The following is a 25,190-nucleotide window of genomic DNA, read 5'->3' as shown; positions in this document are numbered from 1 at the left end:
GCTTACTCTGTGCCAGGCACTGTGCTGGGTGCTAAGCAGGAAGCAATTTCTACCAGCAAAAAGCTTACATTCTACTGAGGGAGACAAGTACACATATAAGGGCATGTAGAATAACAAGAGAATAAATCAAAATAAAAGCAGAGGCTAACTGCAAGGTAGTTTGAGAGGGAAGACATTAGGAAAAGCTTCACTTGGAAAATGGTGCTCCAGCTGGGTCATTAAAACAGAGATGGGTTCTAGAGCACAGATATGATGAGGTAAGAGGACATTCTTGGCAGGGAGAACAGTCAGTGCCAAGGCGTGAAGATGAAGGATGGAGTGTTGTGTGAGAAGAGGACAGAGCAGTTCAACTTGTCTGGATCAGAGTTCAGCAGGGGTGTGATGTACAATGAGGCTCAATGACAGGTTGGGCCATGGCTATAAAGGGCTTGAAAAGCTAACCAGCAGGGTTCAGATTTGATCTCGAAGGCTATAGGGAGACACTCGAGTTTATTGAATAGAAGATGAAATGGACAGAAGTATACTTACAGAAAATCACTTTGGGAACACTGTGGAGAATGAACTAAAATGGAGAGAGACTTGAGACAGGGAGCCCAATTAGAAGGCCATTGCAATAATCTAGGTGAGAGGTGACGAGGGACTGAACACAAGTGGTAGCTGTATTATTAGAGAAAAGGGACTGGACTGGCAAAATGTTGCAGAGGTAGAAACAGCAGAGTTTAGTATCTGATGGTAGATGGGTGGTGAGAGAGAGGGAGAAATGTTGAGGTTGCTAGCTTGGGAGATTGGAAGAAGGTTGCTATTGTTTATTGACAGAAATAGGGAAGTTTGAATGAAGCTATGCTTTGGAGGAAAAGATAACTGCTTGTTTCTGGACATGATGAGTTTGAGATTTGGTTACACAGGATTGAAGCTCAGGGCAGACTGAAGATAGTACACATCTGTGGGTCATCAGGAGAAATATAATAATTAAATCCACAGAAACTGATGAAGTCAACAAGACAGACAGTCTAGAAAAGAGTAGGAGGTCTAGGACACAGCCTAAGGAAACACCCAAAGTTAGGAAGTGTGAAATGGATGATGAACAGCAAAGTGGACTGAGGAATGGTTAGGCAGGAAAGAGGAGAACCAGGAAACAGTTCATAAAAGCCCAGAAAGGAGACAGCATCCCAAGAGTAGTAGGTGGTCAACGGTGTTAAGTGGAGCATAGAAATTGGGAAGGATAAGGACTGATTTGGGAAAAGAAAACCGAAATCACTGGTAACTTTGGATAGAACAGTTTTATTCAAGTTGTGATGTCAGAATAACAAAAAAAGATGGTTGTACATAAAACTGCAAATCTATTTTGTACCACTTCCTATTCCATTTAAATATATAATAAAGTTATCTTGTAACTTACTTTTTCCCATTTCTTTTCTTACCATCCCACCCTCTTGCCATTAGAAACAAATATGTATGTGTGTATATACATATATACATATATGTGTAAAATCATTCTATACATACTTCTATTTATCAGTTCTTTCTCTGGATACAGAAAGTGTTTTCCTTCATATGTCCTTTGTAGTTAATTTGAGTATTTATAATAGTCCTTCAAAGTTATTCTTAAAACAATATTGCTGTTACTATATATAATGTTCTCTTGGTTCTGCTCGCTTTGCTCTTCATTATTTCATGCAAGTTTATCCATGTTTTTTTTTCCTAAAATCAATGAGCTTATCAGTAGTATTCCATCATAATCCCATAACAAAGCTTGTTCAGCCACTCCCCAATAGAAGGGTGTCTCCACAATTTCCAGTTCTTTGCCACCACAAACATACAGGATATTTTCCTTTTCCCTGAGCAGCTTTGGAAATAGACCTTGTTGTAATATTGTTGGGTGAAAGGCTATAGGCAATTTCATAACTTTTTGGCCATAATTCCAGATTGCTATCCAAAATGGTCGGATCACTTCACAGTTCCAACAGCAGTGAATTAGGTCTCAATTTTTTCACATCCCCTCCAAAATTTATTGCTTTCCCCTTCAATCACTAATTCTTTTAAAGTTATTAGGTCAAAAGTCAGAGTCAAAAGTCAAAGGATGATAAGTGAGTGAGAAGAGAGACAGTAAAGTTACTGAGTATAGAAAGCTTCCTTCTTACTTTTTTCCATCCTCACCTTTGGCTGTGAGAGATAAAAGAAAGATAACCTGAGGGGATGGTAAGGTAAAATGACTTTTTTTCCTTTAAAGGACTGGGAAGACTTGAGCTGAGCGTGTTTAAAGGCAATAGCTCAGGAACCAGTAGATAGGAACAGATGGAAAATTAATAGAGGAGAAGAATTATTGAGTTTGCAATACGCTGGAGAAGATGGGAGGGGATAGAATCAAGTGTACTTGTATATAGGTTGGCCTTGGCAAGAAGAAAGGCTATTTCACTGTCAGAGGCTGGAAGAAAGGAAGAGAGATTAGGGGGTGATTTCAAAGGGGTTTTGAGATTAAGAAAATGGGGAGAAAGGGAGCTTAACACAACTGGCTTCAATTTTCTCAGTAAACTAAAAGGCACAACATAGAGGGGATGGGGTTGGCTAGGTAGTGAGTAGGATTAAGAGAGATGACTGAAAAGCTTTTGTGGGGAATTAGATAAGTAGTCAATTAGGGAGAAATTAAAGCATTTCCTTGAAGTTGGAAAACATGAATTTGTAACATACCCAGTCAGCAGAGTTATGACTTCCTCCAGCTCTGTAAAGCATCACTAGCAGGAACAACGAGGCAGATGATAGAACTAATCCAGCACTGAAGCTGGGTCAGGGGTAGGGGACAATAGAAAAATAGACAAAGCCCTGCTGTTGTTCAGTTGTGTCCAACTCTTTGTGAGCCCATTTGGGGTTTTCCTGGCAAAGATACTAGAATAGTTTGTCATTTCCTTCTCCAGCTCATTTTACAGATGAGGAAACTGAGGCAAACAGGGTTAAGTGACTTGCCCAGATTCACACAGCTAATAAATGTTTGAGGCAGGTTTTGAATTCAGGAAGATGAGTCTTCCTGACTCTAGGCCCAGCACACTATCCATTGTGCCACCTAGATGGAGGAAACATTATTAGAGAATAGAGGACAGCGGAAAGTTGAATTGGCTAACTAAAGTGTCAAGATCAGAAAGAGGGGGAAGTGTCTCCTTCCAGATGATGGCAATACTTTTGGCCACAATGATGATGCTGTTTTTTCTGGACTTCAGAGACCACCTAATTGAACTCCCTCATTTTACAGATAAACTAGTTGTCCAGAAAACAAGTAGTTATCTTTTCCTCCAAACCATAGCCTCATTCAAACTTCCCTATTTCTGTCAATAAACATGAAGGCAAAATTTCATCATTAAACATATGATGAAACCAGTATAAAGCAAAGTGCATGAAGTCACACAGAAAAGTTACCCAAAGTATTATATACAAACTAGGAGAAAACAAAAAAGCATTCAAACTGAAAATGAAAACATTTTTAGAGACAAAAATATGCAACTACATATAAAAATCATGTAAAATCATTCCACCAAAACTTCACCAATTCAAAGAATATGAAAGGGAAGTTTTCAAGGGAGGAAATTCAAACAATCAACAACCATATTAAAAATGTTGCAATCAATAATATTTAGAGAAATGCAAATTAAAGCAACTTTGACATTTTACCTAATGCCCATCAGAGTGACACATATGACAAGAACAGGAAATGGCAGGTGTTGGAGCAGTTGTGGAAAATTGGTCCACTAGTATTGTGGGGCCTGCTAGTAAAGTGTGAATTTGTCCAGTCACTCTGGAAAGCTTTTAGCAGTTATACCCCAAACGATACTAAACAGTATCCCTTTGATCCAACAATACTACTACCATACCTATACCTCAAAAAATCAAAGGAAGAGGAAACAGACCTATAAGTACAAAAAAAATATTCACAGCAGCTCTTCTCATAGTTGCCTAATGCTGAACAGTAAGAAAGTACCCTCCTGTTGAGGAAGATCTAAACAAATCAGGGAATATGGATCTAAGAGATTGTTACTGTGCCATAAGAAGTTCTGAAAAAGACAGTTTCAAAGAAAACCAGGAAAACTCCTATGAACCGATGGTGAGTAAAGTGAGTAGAACTGAATGAACAATTATACAGCAAGATGTGCATCAGGAAGAAAAGAATAACTTTCAAAGGTGTTAGAACTCTGACCTTGCAATGATAAAGCACAAATCCAAAAGACTGAAGATGAAATATACTCTCATCTATTTCCTGAGAGGAGATGGAATCAAAATGGAGGAGACATTCATTTTTGGACATGGCCAATGTGGTTATTTGTTTTGTTAAACTATGCTTATTTGTTATGAGTTCTATTTTTATTATTTTTTTCTTTTTCATTGTTAATCAAGGGTAGTATGAGGGAGATATAATAAATGTTCATAACAACAAACACATATTTTAAAAAGAAGTTGCACCATTTTATTCTCTCAATCATATGTCAGTTATTGTCTGCTGTCTAGGACTATGAAGTCTGATCATCCCCCTTTGAGGCTTTCAAATCCCCAAGACAACACACTAGCATGGTTTTCAAGTGTATAAAACCAATTGCCCTTTAATGAGATTTTCAGGATGTTAAGGGAACCCAAAATGTAGGTCTAATGAAGCAACAGTATTTCAAATACAAAAATAGCACTATAGTGGCAGCTAGGTGGTGCAGTGGATAGAGCTCCAGTCCTGTAGTCGGGAGGACCTGAGTTCAAATCCAGCCTCAGACAGTTGGCACTGCCTAGCCCTGTGACCCTGGGCAAGTCACTTAACCCCAATTGCCTCACCAATAAATAAAAAAAGAAATGAATGAATAAATAAATAAATGAGTGAATGAATGAATGAATGAATAAATAAATAAATAAATAAAATAGGATTATGTATGTGCAATATTCCCTTGAATAGAATGTAAGTTCCTTGAGGGTAGTAACTAGAATTTTTAATCTTTGTATCCCTGGTGGCTGGCACAGTAGCTTGCAGACTGTATATACTTAACAGGTGTCTGTCAAATTTAATTGAATTATGGTCATCAAAGGTATTTGACATTAAAAAATGAGGTTTGAGTGATATGCTAGAGAAATTTCAGGAGTTACCACTCCATAGCAGGAGTGGAGTTGAGAGTGGAATCAAAGAATCATAGATCAAAGCTGAAAAGGAGGTTGAAGGACATCAAGTGTAATACCACTCATTTTACTGATAAGGAAACTAAACAGGTAGAAAGGTTAATTGCCTTGCTCAGGGTCACAGGTCAGGTATCTAAAGTGGGATTCTTATCTATGTCTTTGCAGAATATGGCACTTTAACCATGACAACAGACTGTGATTTATTGGTTTTTATTTGTTTGTTGTTGCATTTTTTCCCAGTAATCTGAAAAAGTATCAGCAGCCTAGTGCAATATTGTAAGAGGTGATGGTGGCCATCAGACACAGAAGCTTAACATAAAGCTTCAACGAAATAGTGTCTGTCTTTTATAGAGCCCCTATGCTACAGAGGGAGAAGAAGAGATAGAATAAAGATCTACTCAGCGTTATAGGAAGGAGAAAGAAGGAAAGAAGAGAAGGGGAAGAGAGAGAAACACAACCAATGTAGTCAAACCCCCAACCATACCCAAAAGACAAGCTAAGATGCAAAACAAATGAAAGAAGACATTTGTAATCAAGTATAGTTGGATGCTTTTTGCAGTTGTCATGAGGTTAATGCCAACATCAGGTAGCTAAGTGAAGAATCAGTAGTTTGTATTTAAATCTCAACATGCAAACACACGAAAAAATAAACAAAGGCAAAACCCAAAAATCTACATCCAGGTACATGTATGTTTGAACTTAAAAAGCAAGGGAAAGTTATACATTTGATCACCTTATTGCATACGAATGCAAATGAAGAAGAAACTTGACTCACATTGAGCTGCAGCTCATCAGTCCACTGGCCAATGAGGCGGTAGCCGGGATTAGTGGTGTTTGTTATCTGGTACTGAAAGATGTCATAACGTCCAGGTGCATCCCCATTTTTGTTAAACGTCACTGGAGTGCCAGCGCTGCCTGAAGGATTCAAGAACAAGAAAGGAACCAGAGCTCATGAAACCAAACTCAGTGGATTACTTTGGCTTTGTCCAAAAGATGGGAGAATAGAATTTCTGCTATTGCAGAAGCCCTCTATCACCATGGTGTTGTAAATGGAAGGTTTAGGACATGATGGGCTAATTTCATCTCTTGCTTGCTGGTTAAAAAAGACTGGGGAGAGGGATGGAGAAGACAGGGGGAAAGCCCCAAACCTGGCTTTCATCTTGCCTTGCACACACAGCATGAAATTTTAGAAGCCTTCTCCACCCTCCCCCTACTTCTTGAGGGAGTTCTTTAGTGAAACCCTGTGAATGGAGCCTCTAAATAATTTTTCCAGAAATTGTTCCATCTGGTTCTCAGAGATATTGCCAACAGAAGACAGCCCAGGTTTGTGAGTCTTGACTGGCATCCAGAAATATCCTCCTCCATAATATGTTTTTATTCCAGTAATCTGCATGCATTTGGGATGGACAAAAGAAACAATAGGGAGATGGATAGATCATCCCCTCCCAATCCCTTTTTTACATTCCTTCAATTCTACTATAAAAATACTACTGATAATTTTAATTGGATATACTCATATATCTATGTGTCCCTCATGTTTTCTCCATATAAATCATAAATTTTTCTTTCTATCCATGTTATTTCACAATCAAAGACTAAATAGTAGCTAATGGCTACAGCGGGGGGGGGATTATAAGGAATTTGTAAAATAATCTTCTGTTTTCACTTCTGTTGTCATGGCCAACAATTTATTCACTGTAACTAACATGATGATTAAGACAGTGGTGGTCATGACTAAGCAAGATTATATGTTTGATTTTTTGCACATTTGATGTTTACATGCTATACTCAGTGAGAATAGTCTAGGCTTAGTCAATATTTTCTTGAGCCAATACCTGCAATCACGGCAAAGAGTTTTTTAAAATTAACTAATATTATCCTTCTCAAAAAGACACAAACAGAAATCTTCATTGATTAATTTTTAATTTTTCCCTGCTGCAGAAATCTCACTACATATACATACATACATACATACTACATATACATATATGTGTAAACTACATACATACAAATACTCATGTTATATGCATAGATGTATTGGTATGCAGACATATGTCAAACATCACCCAAGCTGTTTACAATGAGATACAATGCAAGCTGTTTATATATAGATATTGTTCTCTGACCAAAACAAATGCAATCTGTTAGCATAAAAAGGATATCTTATAAGAAGCAACCTGAAGGACTTTTCTATATGATTTAGAATTGTAGAATACTTGTTTAAAGAAACTTTTGAGTAAGTTCTGCATTATTTTTCCCCAAAGCCCACTTATTTAATAATGTATTTAAATAATTTAAAATCAGAAGGAAAAGACCGGGATCATGGCTAAGGATTAGGACAAAATGCTCTGTTATCCATTACTCTATTTCTCTCTAACTCTTGTTATTTTTAACTTCATTCTTCTAAAGACTTTTTAAAGAAGTTAGTTTCTACATCAGTGCTTAAGATTATTACTTCCTTTTGTATTCTCATCTCTTGCTAAATGGTAGGTAGTGAAACAAATGTTTCAAAAGACAGACTTAAGCAAGCTTCTTAGGTTTAACGTAAATGGGAAACTGGATACTGATTAAATGCATGGAAATATTTTTGTACTAAAGTATAGGGATAGAATGTAGGCCACTACCAAATGTGAGCTTCCAAAGCCTTTGCATCTAATGAACTTGAATTTTTAAAGTGTCATGACAGATGAATGAAACCAGAAAACACACACACACATATACATACATACATATATATATATATATATACACACACACACACACACTCAATGTGTATATATACATGTATGATGTATACACATGATAGATATACACATACATATATGCACTTAGAAAAGGTTAACAAATATTAAAATTAATAAAAAACTGAGCTACTTAACCTGGTGATATTTCTTTTCTAAAGTCTTACAGTTGAGTTAAAAGAAAATCCACTGTACAAGTACAAGATGGAAAAGATATCCTTAAAGAGGATTTCTGGAAAAAAAGATCCAGGGGTTTCTGTTAGCTGAAAGCTATATTTTAGTCAACATTGTGCTATGCAGTCCTCCATGAGGCCTATGTAATTTAGATAACATTTAGAGACATGGGGCCCTGGCCTCATGAGGTGATGATTCCAGTCAGAAATCTGTGGAGAACTTTGTTCACTTCTGGGTTCCACATCTTCTGAAAAAATATTGATTGTTTGGATAGTAACTAGAAGAGGGAAGCTGGATAGGAGAAACACCTTGGGATTGTATCACATGAGAAGCATTTGAAACAACTGGGGATATTTAATCTGAAAAAGAAGATGTGGGGCTGGTGGGGAACTGAAGATTCCTCAAACTTTATCTCATTTGTTCTACATGGCTTCACAGGGCAAAACTAGAATCAGGAAAGACAAGTTGACAAGAGACAGCTCTGGATTTGATGCAAGAAAAAGCTCCCTAATAATTAGAGCTATTTCAAAGTGGAATGGGCTACCTTATTGGAAGTCTTTCCCCTCATTGGAAATCATCATTCAAAATCTAAACAATCATGTATCAGGTTTGATTAGAAGTTATTATCAGGTATGTGTTAAAATGGATGGGTTTTGAGGTTTTTTCCAATGCTAACATTTTGTGATCTTGATATTCTAAGTCACAATTAATATAATATTTATTTACATGGTTCAAACACACTTAGTATTACACAAATGGATACATATGTATGTATATATTAATTTCATCTACATATACATATGTGTGTGTGTGTGTGTGTGTGTATATATATATGTATATATACAGATGAAGAAACTGAGGCAAATGGAGGTTACATGACTTGCCTTGGGTCACATAGCTAGTTTGTGTCAGCAGGCAGATTTTTACTCAGGTTTTCTTGACTCTATCCATTTTACCATCTAACTGCGGCAAAGGGGTGTATGTATATGTGTGTGTGTGTGTGGTGTGCAGCCTTCCTCAGTTTCTTCCTCTGTAAACTGATTATAGCATTAGCACTTATCTCACAAACTTCTGAAGATCACATGAGATAATATGTAAAACATTTTATAAATTTAAATCACTATATAAATACTAGTTTTATTATAATTAAGCTAAAAGGTAGAAAATTATAAAGCTACAGCTAAAAAAATATGAGCAGATACCTTTCCCTGCCCCAATTCCCATAAAGAGATGGGAGCCTATGGATGATGAACACTGCAAATAATATCAGACTTTTAATTGGTATTTTGGTTAGTTTTGCTGAACTGCTTTCCTGCTCCTTTTTATTTATTTATTTTTTTGTTATAATAGGTTGTTCTCCAAGAGGTGGAAAGAAGAGAGATACAATGGTAAATGTAGGTTATATAAATTAATAAATATTAATAAAACATTTTTAAAATATGTGCATCATCACTACGCACAACAGTCCATTTAGACCCCATTTTAAACAGTGAAATCACATTGGCTAGGTAGTATTCCTTTAGTTACTTGGAGAACCACCCCTTTAGTAGCAATGGGGGAAACTAAGGTCATGAATTCCCCAATCCATGTCAAAAGTAACCAAAAAAAATGGAAGATGAAGCAGGCTACCCACCTCCAAGACAGAAGATAAAGTCAACTACCTGTGTCCTGACGGGAAAGTATCAAAGTATAGAATGAAATGCTTTTCTGGATGTGGCTAATGCAGGCCTATACCTGACTATGGGTACTTGTTATGAGAGTTCTAATTTCCCTTTTTTAAATTATTTTCTAATGGTTGGGGTGGGAAAGAAAAATAAATGTTTATTAATTGAAAAAAAATTAAAATTATCTCAGTAAAACAATGTGAACTAGATGAACATGATTCCTCCAGATTATTAGGAGAAGTGACTTGGAGACTTACAAGCACAGCTAGTTAAAATCAGATTTCTTTTCTCTCTGATCCTGACAAGAACCTGCCAAGTTTGTAGTGAGGAAAGAGAAATCTTGGATTCTTCAGGTCATCCGCAAGAAGTTTTTGTTTTGTTTTGTTTTTGTTTTGTTTTGCTTTTGGTTTGGTTTGTTTTTTTGTTTTAGGCTGTCACTTTGCATTGACACATTGATATTCAGACCCTTGCCTACCTTTTGCTCTGACTCTGGGTACTGTGTCTACAACCTCTATTCATTCAGTAACAGGACTTGAGCCCGTTCACAAACGTTGAACAAAAGAGGCTGTCAGAGGCAGGTGTGCAGAGGATGATTTTATCTGAGTAGCTAGGAGGAGGCCTTTTATAGCCATTTGTAGAGATCAGCAGCTCACAAGAGAAGGACTCATCAGGAGGCCACACAGAGCATGGTGTCTCTCTCCTCGCACATTCTTTGTTAGAGGAAATTATTCTTGTCCTGCCCTTTTCCATTCTCATTAGAGGTCTTGTTGAAAAAAATTAAGGTAGAATAGCTGAATACTTTTATCTGAATGATGACTGGTAAGCAGGCATTGTGGGGCTTTGACCTTTTTGATGGATTCCATAATATGGTTCTCCTGTCATTTCAGCTCTTCCACTTTTCTTTTTTTTTCACAACTCACTGAATTTCTCAAAATTGAAAAGAGGAATTGTACTTTAAAAATGTGCTTCTCATTAGGGGGAAAATGGGACAAGAAAAGTTTCAGGACAAAGAAACAAGAACAAAAAAGATACCAAGAAGGAAGAAATGGCATGTTGAGGCTTTGACACATTTATGAATATAGGTGTGTAGCTGGGGGAGTAAAGTATTTTTTTTTCTATTTTTTAATTTTTATTTATTTTTATGTTTTTTTTCCATATGCTTTTGAGTTGAACATTTTTCTCCCTTTTCCTCCCCCCACCCTCCCCAAGATGGCACACAATCTGACATAGGCTTTACATTTACATACCCATTGAACATATTTTCACATTAGTGAAGTTGTAAGTACAAATTAAAACCAATAGGAGGAACCATCAGAAAGAGGGAAAAAAAACTCAATAGAAGGTAAAAATAAGTGATAGTGATTTGACTTCCATAGTTCTTTCTTTGCATGTGGACAGCATTTTCCAACCCGAGGCCTCTGGAGATGTCTTAGATCCTCATAATGCTGAGAAGGGTTCAGTTTAACATTCTTAGTCATTGCATAATGTGGCTGTTACACTGTGTACAAAGTCCTCTTGGTTCTGCTCACTTCACTCAGCATCAGACCATATAAGTCTTTCCAAGTTTTTCTGAAGTCAGCCTGTGCATCATTTCTTATAGCACAATAGTATTCCATTACATTCATATACCACAGCTTGCTCAGCCATTCCCCAATTGATGGGCATCTTCTCAATTTCCAATTCTTTGCCACCACAAAAAGAGCTGCTACGAATATTTTTGTACATGTGGGTCCTTTTCCCATTTGTTTGATCTCTTTGGGATATAGCCCTAGAAGTGCTATTGCTGGATCAAAGGGTATGCACATTTTTGTAGCCCTTTGGGCATAGTTCCAAATTGTTCTCCAAAATGGTTGGATCATTTCGCAACTCCACCAACAATGTATTAGTGTTCCAATTTTCCCACATCCTCTCCAACATTTATCATTTTCCTGTTTTGTCATGTTGGCCAATCTGATAGGTGTGATGTGGTACCTCAGAGTTGTTTTGATTTGCATTTCTCTAATCAATAACGATTTAGAGCATTTTTTCATATGACTATAGATGGCTTTAATTTCTTCATCTGAGAACTGTCTGTTCATATCCTTTGACCATTTCAATTGGGGAATGGCTTGTGTTCTTATAAATTTGTCTTAATTCTCTATATATTTTAGAAATGAGGCCTTTATCAGAGAGACTGGTTGTAAAAATTCTTTCCCAATTTTCTACCTTCCTTCTAATCTTAGTTGCATTGGCTTTGTTTGTGCAAAAACTTTTCAATTTAATGTAATCAAAATTATCCATTTTGCTTTTCATAATGTTCTCTATCTCCTGTTTGGTCATGAATTCTTCTGTTCTCCATAGATCTGATAGGTAAACTATTCCTTGTTCTCCCAGTTTACTTATGGTATCAGCCTTTATATCTAAGTCCTGAACCCATTTTGACTTTATTTTGGTATATGGTGTGAGATTTGGGTCTATGCCTAGTTTCTGCCATACTCTTTTCCAGTTTTCCCAGCAGTTTTTTTCAAAGAGTGGGTTCTTATCCCAGAAGCTGGGGTCTTTGGGTTTATCAAATAATGGATTACTATACTCATTGTCTACTGTGTCTTGCATATTTAAACTATTCCACTGATCTACCACTCTATTTCTTAGCCAGTACCAAGCATTTCTGATGATTGCTGCTTTATAATACAATTTAAGAACTGGAATTACTAGGCCACCTTCCCCTGCATTTCTTTTCATTAGTTCCTTTGATATTCTGGACCTTTTGTTTTTCCAAATGAATCTTGTTATTATTTTTTCTAACTCTATAAAATAATTTTTGGTAGTTTGATTGGTATGGCACTAAATAAGTACATTAGCTTAGGTTGGATTGTCATGTTTATTATATTAGCTCGGCCTACCCGTGAGGAACTGATGTTTTTCCGATTATTTAGATCTGATTTTATTTGTGTGAAAAGTGTTTTGTAATTGTGTTCATAGAGTTCCTGGGTTTGTTTCGGGAGGTAGACTCCTAAATATTTTATAATGTCTACAGTAAGTTTAAATGGGATTTCTCTTTCTATCTCTTGCTGTTGGGCTTTGTTAATATATAGAAATGCTGATGATTTATGTGGGTTTATTTTATAGCCTGCAACTTTGCTAAAGTTGTTTATTATTTCAAGTAGTTTTGTACTCGATTCTCTAGGATTCTCTAAGTATATCATCATATCATCTGCAAAGAGTGATAGCTTTGTTTCTTCTTTGCCTATTCTAATGCCTTCAATTTCTTTTTTCTCTTCTCTATTGCTAAAGCTAAGGTTTCCAGTACAATATTGAATAACAGTGGTGATAATGGACATCCTTGTTTCACCCCGATCTTATTGGAAATGCTTCTAGCCTGTCCCCATTACATGTAATGCTTGCTGAAGGTTTTAGATAGATGCTATTTATTATTTTAAGGAAGACTCCATTTATACCTATGCTTTCTAGTGTTTTTAATAGGAATGGGTGTTGTATTTTATCAAAAGCTTTTTCTGCATCTATTGAGATGATCATGTGGTTTCTGTTGGTTTTGTTGCTGATATGCTCAATGATACTGATAGTTTTCCTAATATTGAACCAACCCTGCATTCCTGGTATAAATCCTACCTGGTCATAGTGTATTATTCTTGTGATAAGTTGCTGCAATTGCTAGTATTTTGTTTAAAATTTTTGCATCTATATTCATTAGAGAAATTGGTCTATAATTTTCTTTCTCTATTTTGACTCTTCCTGGTTTAGGTATCAACACCATATTTGTATCATAAAAAGAATTTGGTAAGACTCCTTCTTCACCTGTTTTCCCAAATAGTCTATATAGTATTGGAATTAATTGTTCTTTAAATGTTTGATAGAATTCGCATGTAAATCCATCTGGCCCTGGAGATTTTTTCCTAGGGAGTTCATCAATGGCTTGTTCAATTTCTTTTTCTGAGATGGGGTTATTTAAGTATTTTACTTCCTCTTCGGTTAATCTGGGCAATTTATATTTTTGTAAATATGTATCCATTTCACTAAGATTGTCAAATTTGTTGGCATATAGTTGGGCAAAATAATTCCTAATTATTGTTTTAATTTCCTCTTCCTTGGTGGTAGCTTCACCCTTTTCATTCTTGATACTAGTAATTTGGTTTTCTTCTTTCTTTTTTTTAATTAAATTAACCAAAGGCTTATCTATTTTATTGGTTTTTTCATAAAACCAGCTCTTAGTTTTATTTAGTTCAATAGTTTTCTTAATTTCAATTTTATTAATTTTTCCTTTGGTTTTCAATATTTCTAATTTGGTGTTTAGAGGATTTTTAATTTGTTCTTTTTCTAGTTTTTTTAGTTGTATGCCCAATTCATTAATCTCCTCTTTTTCTATTTTATTTATGTAAGCATTTAGAGATATAAAACTTCCCCTAAGAACTGCTTTCACTGCATCCCATAGGTTTTGGTATGTTGTCTCATTATTGTCATTCTCTTGAATGAAATTATTGATTGTTTCTATGATTTGTTGTTTGACCCAATCATTTTTTAGGATTAGATTATTTACCTTCTAATTATTTTTTAGTCTATCTTTCCATGGCCCTTTATTACATATAATTTTTATTGCATCATGATCTGAAAAGGATGCATTTAATATTTCTGCCTTTCTGCATTGGATTGTGAGGTTTTTATGCCCTAGTACATGGTCAATTTTTGTGTATGTGCCATGTACTGCCAGAAAAAAGTATATTCCTTTCTATCCCCATTCAGTTTTCTCCAGAGGTCTATCATACCTAACTTTTCTAATGTTCTATTCACCTCCTTAACTTCTTTCTTATTTATTTTGTGGTTAGACTTATCTAGTGCTGAGAGGGGGGGGTTCAGGTCCCCCACTAGTATAGTTTTGCTGTCTATTTCTTCCTGTAACTCCCTGAACTTCTCCTGTAAGAATTTGGATGCTATACCATTTGGTGCATATATATTTAGTAATGATATTACTTCATTGTCTATGGTGCCTTTTAGCAGGATGTAGTTTCCTTCCTTATCTCTTTTGATTAGATCTATTTTTGCTTTTGCTTTGTCTGAGATCAGGATTGCTACCCCTGCTTTTTTCACTTCAGCTGACGCATAATATATTCTGTTCCAGCCTTTTACCTTTACCCTGCATGTGTCACTCTTTTTCAAATGTGTTTCCTGTAAACAACATATTGTAGGATTATGTTTTTTAATCCATTCTACAATCCGTTTCCGTTTTATGGGGAGAGTTCATCCCATTCACATTCACAATTATGATTACTATCTGTGTCTTTTTCTCCATGCTTTTTTCCACTGGGGGAGTAAAAGTTAACCAGACTCTGGGCATAAGGGTGGAGGCTCAGTTGGGGAAGAGGGGTAAATAGAGGGCTTAGAAGGCCATGGGAAGGTAAGGGACAATATGGAATAGCATGGCAACATAAGCCCTCTTGCATCATCAGTATCTAAGGAGGCAAATTCAAATGAGAATCTTCCACGAAGACAGGATTTGGCAGCCAAAAATTGCCTTAAGCCTAAATGCTCAGCCTCTCCCTTCTTCCCAATTCTCCATCTGTCAAATTTTCCACAGCCATCCAAAATATCCATTTTTTCAAGGAAAGAGATGGGATCATTGGCATGATCTACTACTGCAAGGAAATTGCCTCAAGTAATGCAACCTGCTTTACACCTTCAAGTCTGATAGAGTTGACTGGGGCACTATGAAGTAAAGTGACTTGCCCAGATTCACAAAGACAGTATATGTAAGAAACAGAATATGAACTCAGTCTTTCACGTTCCAAACCCAACACTTTATTCTCCATGTCAACCTGATCTCCTATACTACCCTGCCTTTCATATCATTTCCAAAATCTGGTTTGAATCTTTTGCTGAACACGCAGAACTTAAGACATTTTGAGAAAATATCTTAAGAAAATTAAGAAAAACAACTGGCAAATCTGATTTTATCTAGCAGAAATGGTGTATTATTTAGAAACTGTCCACATTACTGTAACCATACTGCTGTATTAGGTAAATAATAGTAACAGTAATAACAGCTAACATTTATATAGCACTTTCAGTTTTCAAAACCCTTTTATATATCATCTCATTTTATTTTCATGACAACGTGTGAGATAGGTGTGATGAATATCCTAATTTTATAGATAAAGAAACTAGGACTGAGTGATTAAGTGGCCTGCCCAGGATCACCTAAATAGTCAGTTCTGAGGCAAGCTTAGAACTCTGTCTTCCCAACTCCAAGTCAGGCCATGTATCCACTTTACCATCCAGCTGCCTTCCTGGAGGAAGCTTATCACAAGTTCCCAGGACTCTGAGCATGTAGGTGTGATGAAATAAGCTTGAATGGTTAAAGAATATGAAATGCAAAAAGATATCAATGCAACAGAAATTATTGATGGTGATAGAGACAGTAAGAGAAACAGACTAATTAGCTGATCAGATGTCTGGGGCAAGAAAGCATGAAGTGCTATCAAGGTGACTTTTTCAGACAAATTCATTCGAGGAGAGCAGAAGAGCTCTGTTTGGACTGCTAGACTCAAGACTCAATGGTGGAAAAGATGCCAGATCATCCACCAACCCATGGATGTTACACAAAAAACCCAGAACACAAAGAATTCACTACTGGGAAGGCCACCACTGGGAATGGTCCAAGAAGTAGCTTACAGGGGGTAATTTTGCTAAAAAAAAAATATAAATGTTGTCAGTGGCCTCTAAATTGGGTCACCATGGAACAAAGTTCTGGTCTTCCTACCTATATGACTTTGTCTTAAAGTGACTCATTCATTAATTGTGTCTTACCATTGCATGGGAGGAGTTTTCATGCTTTGGAAAGCCGCACCAATTCCTTAAAGGCACCAAATAATCACTCACTTACTCAATGACTTAATTCACTAGAAGATGAAGATGACCACAAGGTATTCTAGTGGACTTTACCAGAGGTTCCAGGAGGTGCCTAATGTATCCAGTAACAGAAACACAGATTATTAACTCAAAGGACTATCATTTCTCTTCTACAAGCCACTACTCAAAATATTCCAATGAAATAACAATTTATTCCTTATCCCTTTCACCCAAGTTCCCTAGGGTCCACTTTAACCTATATGTTAAGAGGGCACTGAGTAGTTAAGTGATTAATCTCACCATATATGTGGTTAAGCTGTCAGCAATGATCCATTTTTGGTAGGACCAAACTCCATGATGTTTTGTCCTTCTTGGCTAAGTGGCTGGTTAAAAAAAATTCCCTTAAAGAATACGTGTTCTGTTGATGGCTGATTTAGATTTGTGATCTAGAACTTGAAGAGACTTCAGAGGTCAGTAGACAAATTCCTTTATTTTACAGAGGAGGAAACTGAGACCCAAGGAAGCTAAGTGACTTGCCCAAGGTCATACAGGTATGAAGTAGCAGAAACAGGTTTGAACCCAGGTTCTCTAACTCTACAGTCAATACTTTTCCCACTACTTCTCACTGACTTTTCCAACTCCTTCATTTTACAGATAAAGAAACTGAGGCCTTTGAGCAGAAATGACTTGCAAAAGATATACTATTGCCACAACTAGTAAATGGCAAAGCTACGGTTTGAAGTTCCGTGTCACAACTCCACATTCAGCATTCTTTCCAGTGTGTCATGCTCTAGGTTACCTAGAAACTGCGTTGATGCCACACGACTTAGCACAAGGCCTGACATATGTTAATGAGTGTTTATGGGTTGATTAACAGATACTTGATAAGAGAGATTTCCAGAGTAGAACTGGACATAATTTAGAAATCATCTAAATTTCTCATTTCAGAAACAAGGGAACTGAGGCAAAAATAAATGCAAGTACTAACCCAACCTCAGACATAGTGAGTAGAATAATACCAGCTAGCATTTATGTAGTGCTGTAAGGTCTGCAAAGTACTTTGCAAAACATTTATCATTTGGTCTAAAAAAGCAGAGATCTGAATCCTTACTACCATCCTTTACAGCTTCTAAGGTGGCTAGGACAACTATTCTATTCTCCCTCTTAACCACCTTCAGGAAACAGAATACAAGTCTGACATTCACAAAGGCAAAGTAAGCTTCATATTTAGGAGGTGGGAAGGGAATAAGCATTTCTATGGGTCCTACCATGAGATAGGCACTGTGCCAAGTGTTTTATAAATATCCCCGCATTCGACCCCCTCGACAAAACTGTGAGGTAGGCATATTACTATTCCCATTTTATAATTGAGGAAGCGGAGCCAAACAGAGATTAAGGGACTTACCCAGGGTAATACAGCTGATGAATTCAGGTCTCCCTGATTCCAGGCCCAGTGCTTTATCCACAGTGTCACCTAATTGTCTTTGTCATCAATAAATACAAGTGAGCCTGATAAGGACAGGCAAGTTATGTTCAAAGGTAGTTGGTTTTTCCTCTCTTCTACAAGTAGACTTGTACCTTTTTATAGTAACAAGAAACTAGGAACTAAGTGGACGTCCATTGATTAGGCAATGCCCAACCCATAAGCAACATGAGTACAATGAAGCATTATTAATTATGCAGTAAGAAATGAGGACTTTACCAATCAATCAATAAGCATTTATTAAGTACATACTATGTTATGTGCCAAGCACTGTGCTAAGTGCTTAGAATGAAAAAAGAGGAAAAATGGGGGCAGCTAGGTGGTGCAGTGGATAAAGCACCATCCCTGAAGTCAGGAGGACCTGAGTTCAAATCTGTCCTCGGACATTTGATGCTTACTAGCTGTGTGACCCTGGGTAAGTCACTTAACCCCCACTGCCTCACCTGCCCACAAAAAAAAAAAAAAGAAGAGGAAACAGTCCCTATCTTCAAGGAACTTGCAATCTAATAAGGGGAAGACAACACACAAACATGTATATACATATACATACATAGACATACACACACATGTTTGTATGTATATGTCTATGTATGTATATATACACACATCATATATGTATACAAGGCAAGATTTTATATATATCCTATTTATGCTGTGTATGTATATGTATATACACATATATGCATATATACATACACACATACATACGTATACATACACATATACACATATATATATACACACACACACACACACATATATATATATATACACATATACACATATATACACACACACACACACACACACACACACACACACACATATATATATATATCTATATATATATATATATATATATATATATATATATAGATAGATAGATAGATAGATAGATATATATATATATATATATATCTCCATCCATCCATAGGTGGGACATAAAGGAAGCCAGGGAAGGCAGTAGTTGGATGGGAGGAGGACTTCAAAGAACATAAGAAGACTCATGTGATAACTGCAAAGCAAAATCAGAACTGGAAAACTACAATAACATTGTCAATGGAAAAATAATGAAATGGATGCCCTATTCTGAGCAACTGAAAACAAACAAAACAAAACACAGAGGAGCAGTAACTGCCCAGGAGAACATGTGATGAGCCATACCTCTGCCCTCTCAGCAGCAAGCTAGAGAACTGACGGGCAAAGTGCTATGTGGATGCTCAGACTGTCATACAATCTGCTCACTTTGCTTAACTGTATTTCTTTATTCTAAATGTAGGTTTACATCTCGGGGAAGAGGTAAAGGTTTTCTAGAAATGCTTGTGATGAAAAAATTACAGGCATCGCAACTTTTTTTTTAACATAACCGTGTGTCTATCCAGGTAAGAAATAACATATTTTTAACAGATCAAGTGGCATGTACTAGTGTTTCTATATTATTATGTGTATATAATGTGCAGGTGTATGTTACATGTGTACACATACGCATGCATGTAAATTTATATAAATATAAAACTGTGACACATAGCACAGGACTAATACCTATTCGTGAATACTGGAATAACTCTCTACTCCCAATGATAATCTTAGAGCATTGCCCAGGACACTTAGAGGTGAAAGGACTCGAGCAGGGTGACACAAGGAATAGGTATCAGAAGTAGGACTTGACCCCATGTCGCCAGAACCAGAAGTCTCTCTCCACTAGGTCCCACTGCTATTTGGTGCCTCATTAAACATATACTGTATAAATATATTTATCTATCTATTTAAATGTGTGAATAATCACATATATGTAGTGACTAAAATCCTACTTAGCTAATTCAAAGAAAAGACTTTAATGTTTAAAGAAAATTAGTTCCCTTCCTCCCCCCCCTCCACCATCCTGCAGCAGCCCCTCCACCAATACCACATAAACACCGCAAACCCAAACAAACAAGGCATGGACAGCAGGAGAGCCGATTATAATAATACTAGACTAGAACAGAATGGCACAATCTGTAATATACTAAATGACACCACTTCATGCCCCGAAGGCTGGTTTGTGTTGTTTGGACTCACCGTTAAAATTAACACTGCGAATATACTTCAGCAACTTCTTGCCCCCTGCCTGTTCCATCTCTGGACAGACACCAGGGTAATCAGCACAGAGATCCTTGTTCATATGGTGGAGGGCATGGGCCATGGCATACACCGAGTCAATCACAAACTGAACTTTGCCCTCCTGCTCGTAATAGGAATCCTTTCCAATTCTCTCTTGCCCTGCACATCAAAACAACAAACACACAAAGAAAAGAATTGCTGGTAAGTTAAGGTTTTGTTGCTTCCTCTGCTGATTTTTTTATTTTTACATCCCTTTAAAGAAAGGGGTGAGTAGGTGCCCCAAGGACCAGAAGATTATGAACCACAGTTCCAATACTTTGGTACCACTATGTCTGCCTGTTTGATGGCACATTCTCTACGACCCCAATCCCCAAGAAATGGAGCATCTTGTAAAATTTTAATTCTGTTTCGCCTTTCAGTTGTATGAGACAAACACTACAAATAGCACCCAGCAGAATCACCACAGTCTCTACAATAAAGAAACACAGGACATGGAATGCAAGGATTCCTCAGAAGAGAGAATACATTCTGAGAAAACAAAGCCCAGCTGGGATGGATGATACATTTAGATTTCTGAAACTTCTCTCTGAATGGAAGACATTGAGAAAAAAAAAAGCAAGAATATTTTGTTTTGCTTTTTTTGTGTGTACACACAAAAATCAAAGGTGCATGAAAAAAATTGGCCAATCAGCACATTAGCCATTTAGTAATGGAATTCTTCATTCCCATTCTTTGTTCTTCCCTTGATCAAATCCTAACTCTAGTGAACATCAAAACAATTGATACTGATACGGCTTTTTAAGGTTTACACTTTCCATATATCATTTACTTTGATCTTCAGTACAACTCTGTGAGGAAGGTAGTAGTATTATTGACCCATTTGATAGATAAGTTAAGTCTGAAGTAGATTAAGTCTACAGATTTAGTCTGAGGAAGCTTGGGGAAGTGGGTAGGGTCCTGGATTTCGAGTATGAATCCTTTCATTTCTACTGAATACCTATGTGACCCTGAGCAGGCTCTCTGTGTTGCAGTCTCTACATCAGTAAACTAAAACATGATTGAATTCAATGACTAATAAGGTCTTTCCTAGCTAAGTTGCTTAGGTGATAGAATGGTAGACTTTCAATTAAAAAAAAAAAGACCTAGCTAAAATAGTACCTCAGGCATTTATTTGCTTAGCTGTAGGACCCTGGACAAGTCACTTAACCTTTCAGCCTCAGTTGTTGTCAATCATTGCAATTGTGTCTGACTCTTCATGATCCCATTTGGGGTTTTCTTGGCAGATACTGGAGTGGTCTGCCATTTTCTTCTCCTTCTTCAGCCACAGTCACTTCATCTGTAAAATGGGGATAATGATAGCACCTACCTCACAGGGTATTGTGAGGATCATGTGATATGACCTATTTCACATGCTTTGAAAACCTTAAAGCACTTTATAACTGCTAACATTTTGTTATTATTATTAAATCAATCTGAGTCCCTTTTGTACTACAATGTGAGTCTATACCTATGTAATAGGAAAACTTCTAGTGAGGAGGATGATCATGGGTATTACCAAAAAGCTATGATTATGTGCCTTTTATTATATGCACATGGTATAATTCATAGTGAAGGATCTTTATTTTTTTAAACCAGGTCTGTGATTGATTTCAATTATATAGAAGCTTCTGTCACCTCTTGGTTTACTTCCAATTTCATCTCAAGATGTATTATTAAGTACCTGCTATGTAAGCCAAGGGACACAAAAGACAAAAGTGAACTGCTCACTACCACCTACAGCCTTACATTTTACTGGAATCCTTTTTTTACTTCAAAAATACTGACTGAGATTTTATTATATTTATTATTATTATTATTATTATTATTATTATTATTATTATTATATTATTATTATTATTATTAGAGGCAATCAGGGTTAAGTGACTTGCTCAGGATCACATGGCAAGTAAGTGTCAAGTGTCTGAGGCTGCATTTGAACTCAGGTCCTCCTGACTCCAGGGCCAGTGCTATATCCATTATGTCACTGAGCTGCCCCTATATTGTTTTTATGGGGAATATTTGTTCTCTACATCCTTATCCTTAGACAGAAATTTATATACTTCAGGTAAAAAAAAAATAAACAAGGAGAATCCTCAGTGGATACACCTTGAAGTATGAACTTTAATGTTTCTAAGATTGTTTTTAACAACCTTTTGGTTTGGGAAAGGCATCATTTTTACCCCTACTGGTCTAGAATTCATCATCAAGCTTGATGCCTTTTCTCAATCTTTACATCAGTGAACTCTGAGCTATAAAATTCAAATAGAATCCACAACATTTCAGTATCAGAATTCTTACTTTCTCATCCCACAGAGAAGAAAATCTCTTTGACTTGACTACTGTCCCAACTAGTGCTATACGTATACACACACATACACACACACACAAATATATACATGTATATATGTATGTATGTATGTATTGTTCAATATCATAAGAGAAATGGGTGGAGGGAGGAAAAAGAACCAGGCTTGTGATTTCTTTCATTTTAGGAAACCTTCAGATGAGGAAACTTCCTTTAGCAGAGCAGGTCAAAACATTTGCTGTGAGTTATCATTTTAAAGAGCCATCTTGGGGCCCTGAGAGGTTAAGTGACTTGCCCAGGGTCTCATGACAATAACAATATTTTATAGAAAAATGAAGGTTTGCGAAATGCTTTCTGTAAGTTGTCTCACTTGATCTTCACAACAACTCTCTCAGGTAACTATTATGCTCATTTTCCAGATGAGGAAAATGAGGCTGAACAAAGTTAATTGGCCTGTCCATACAGCTACCAAGTATCTGAAACAAAATCTGAATTCAAGTCTTCCTGACTGCAAGCTCAAAACAAGGCCACCAAGTAGCTGAAACCAAGCATATAGGCAAATTAGTAGGGTGAGTAAAATCCTTCCCCAACCTCTCCTGATTCCAGTGTCTTCCCTTTGGTAATTATCTCCTATTTATCCTTCAGATAGCTTTCTTCTTATAAATGTGTTTACATGTTGTTGTTTCCATTTGATAAAAGACAGCCTTTGCCTTTTGCTTCTGTTTGCATCTCCAGTGCTTAGCACAGTGCCTGGCACATAGGAGATGCTTAATAAATATTTGTTGATTGACTGATTTAACTCTATGCCAAAAGGGAGCTTGGGATTGTAGACAATATTGACCATGTGATACCCATACCTGAGGTAGAGGAGAGAAACAAATGTAACGGAAAGCAACAAAGATCTTTAGAGAATGTAGATCTTTTCGATAGTTACAAGAAAGGCACATCTTCAATTAGATAATACAGGCTTGAAAAACTGGCCAAATATTTGCTAAATGAGATGATTTCAACTTCTTCTTCATACTTGTGCTATGAAAACAATAAACCTTAGAATTCATTTGTCTAGGTTTCATCCTATGAGGTTTTAAATATGCTACAGGACGGCACTTTCTGCAAAGTGAATTGATTTTGTTGAACAAAAGGATAACAATAACATGGATGTGAATGACTAATGCAAAATAGTTGCCTTCTAGAAGTACATGGCCTGATGAGAACATGTAACTATCACAAGTAAATTATCTTTAGAGAGTTTCAGCCTCACTTTATTGATAAAGTAGGACATGGATTCTTTTTATTTTCCATGTAGCATCCGTGTTCCTTGTGTAGCACCTATGTCGTTGAGTGTGTGAACTGGTTTTCTCCTTCTCTAGGACAGCTATGAACATGCTTCTCGGCACTGCTGATGCCCAGGGCTTTGCGTAGTCAGGCACCTGGATTCCGATGATGACTCTGTCACTTACCATCCGTGTGAGCCTGGGTCATTCTCCTGCCTCTCTGGGCCTCAGGCTTCTCATCTATAAAATGGGGAGGGGGAACCCTAAGGATCTATCTAGCTCTAAATCTTTGATTCTGTGATCCTCTAAAAATGATTAAAATCATACATGGCGATTGAAATGAATCACAGAATCATAGAACTCAGATGTGCACGGAAGCACAAAAACCACCTGGTCTAACCTGTTTCCCTTTCACAACGGGACTAGGAAAGATGATAGTCCCAATCGTTTTCCAATCTTTCTATTCCAAGTACTCTTGGTTGATATACATGCATTCCCAATGTTATTTCTGCCATAAACAACCACTCCATTTTCCACCCAACCTTTCATCAAAATGGCTATAAAAATTTAAATGTACCGACTTGCTCATCACCTCCTTATTCTTTCCCTCCCCACTCTTCGGTGTATGGACCAGTGCCTGAAACCATTGCCAAAAGGCAGGCAGCAGGAGGGAGAGTTACAAGCAAAAGCCTGGGATCAACTCCAGGTCGCCGTGGTGATAAATTCACCTCTCCCACTGAGAATCCTGCCTCCAATAACTGAAATTTGATTGTAATGGGATCATTAATATTATAACGCTTTTCAGTGGCTTAGGACTTAATACTGTTCTACTGCTTCAAGAAGAATACAAAGAACAAAAAACAGCAACTTGCCACAAATCCTCATTTTCAACTATTTTCCTTTGGGGATGGCTCCTGGAGGGCTATTTAATTTTTACTTATGACTGTTTTTTGTCTGTAATTTCACTTCCAATTTCAAAGTAACTGCAAGTTAAAATGTATGGAGTTAGGCAAACTCTGTGTAGGCAATAGTCTCACGTACGCTTCACACAGGGCAAGGCAGCTGATGGGGAGACCGAATCCGCTCACAGACCTCACATACACACATGGAACATCAGCTCATATGGCATGAATTCTCAGAAACAAGTATTGAACATTTGGGGGGTTCCCAGAAATCACAGCATAACTCAGCCTAAGTAGCTGGGTGTGGCACACTCTTTCCAACTTGTTTAGCGAAGGCCAGAAAATTAAGAGTTTTTTTTAAAAATACCACGAATCAAAAAACACGGATTCTTAGGGAAAAAAATGGCTCACAGTTATCTTTCTAGCATTTATTTTCCCTTCTGCTGCTTTCAGTAGCTGGCTTTGTGTTTTATGAAATACGATTTGCTACTTCAATGGAAAATTATGTAATAACTGTGTGCTATTGATT

At 36.8% G+C, this 25,190-nt stretch overlaps 1 protein-coding gene across 1 annotated transcript in view; it reads right to left on the bottom strand.

The window, feature by feature from the left end:
• Positions 1–25,190, bottom strand: part of GRM7 (glutamate metabotropic receptor 7) — a 960,751-nt gene that overhangs the window by 313,207 nt on the left and 622,354 nt on the right. The window contains 2 exon segments of the mRNA XM_020973801.2: positions 5,915–6,054; positions 20,100–20,300. Of these exon segments, the coding sequence (XP_020829460.2) occupies positions 5,915–6,054; positions 20,100–20,300 (341 nt within the window).

This window comes from Phascolarctos cinereus, unplaced genomic scaffold, assembly GCF_003287225.1.
Source record: "Phascolarctos cinereus isolate Bilbo 61053 unplaced genomic scaffold, phaCin_HiC Scaffold_4;HRSCAF=312, whole genome shotgun sequence".
Classification (NCBI taxonomy): domain Eukaryota; kingdom Metazoa; phylum Chordata; class Mammalia; order Diprotodontia; family Phascolarctidae; genus Phascolarctos; species Phascolarctos cinereus.
Note: the sequence above shows the minus strand (reverse complement) of the source record. Positions and strands in the feature narration are given on the sequence as shown.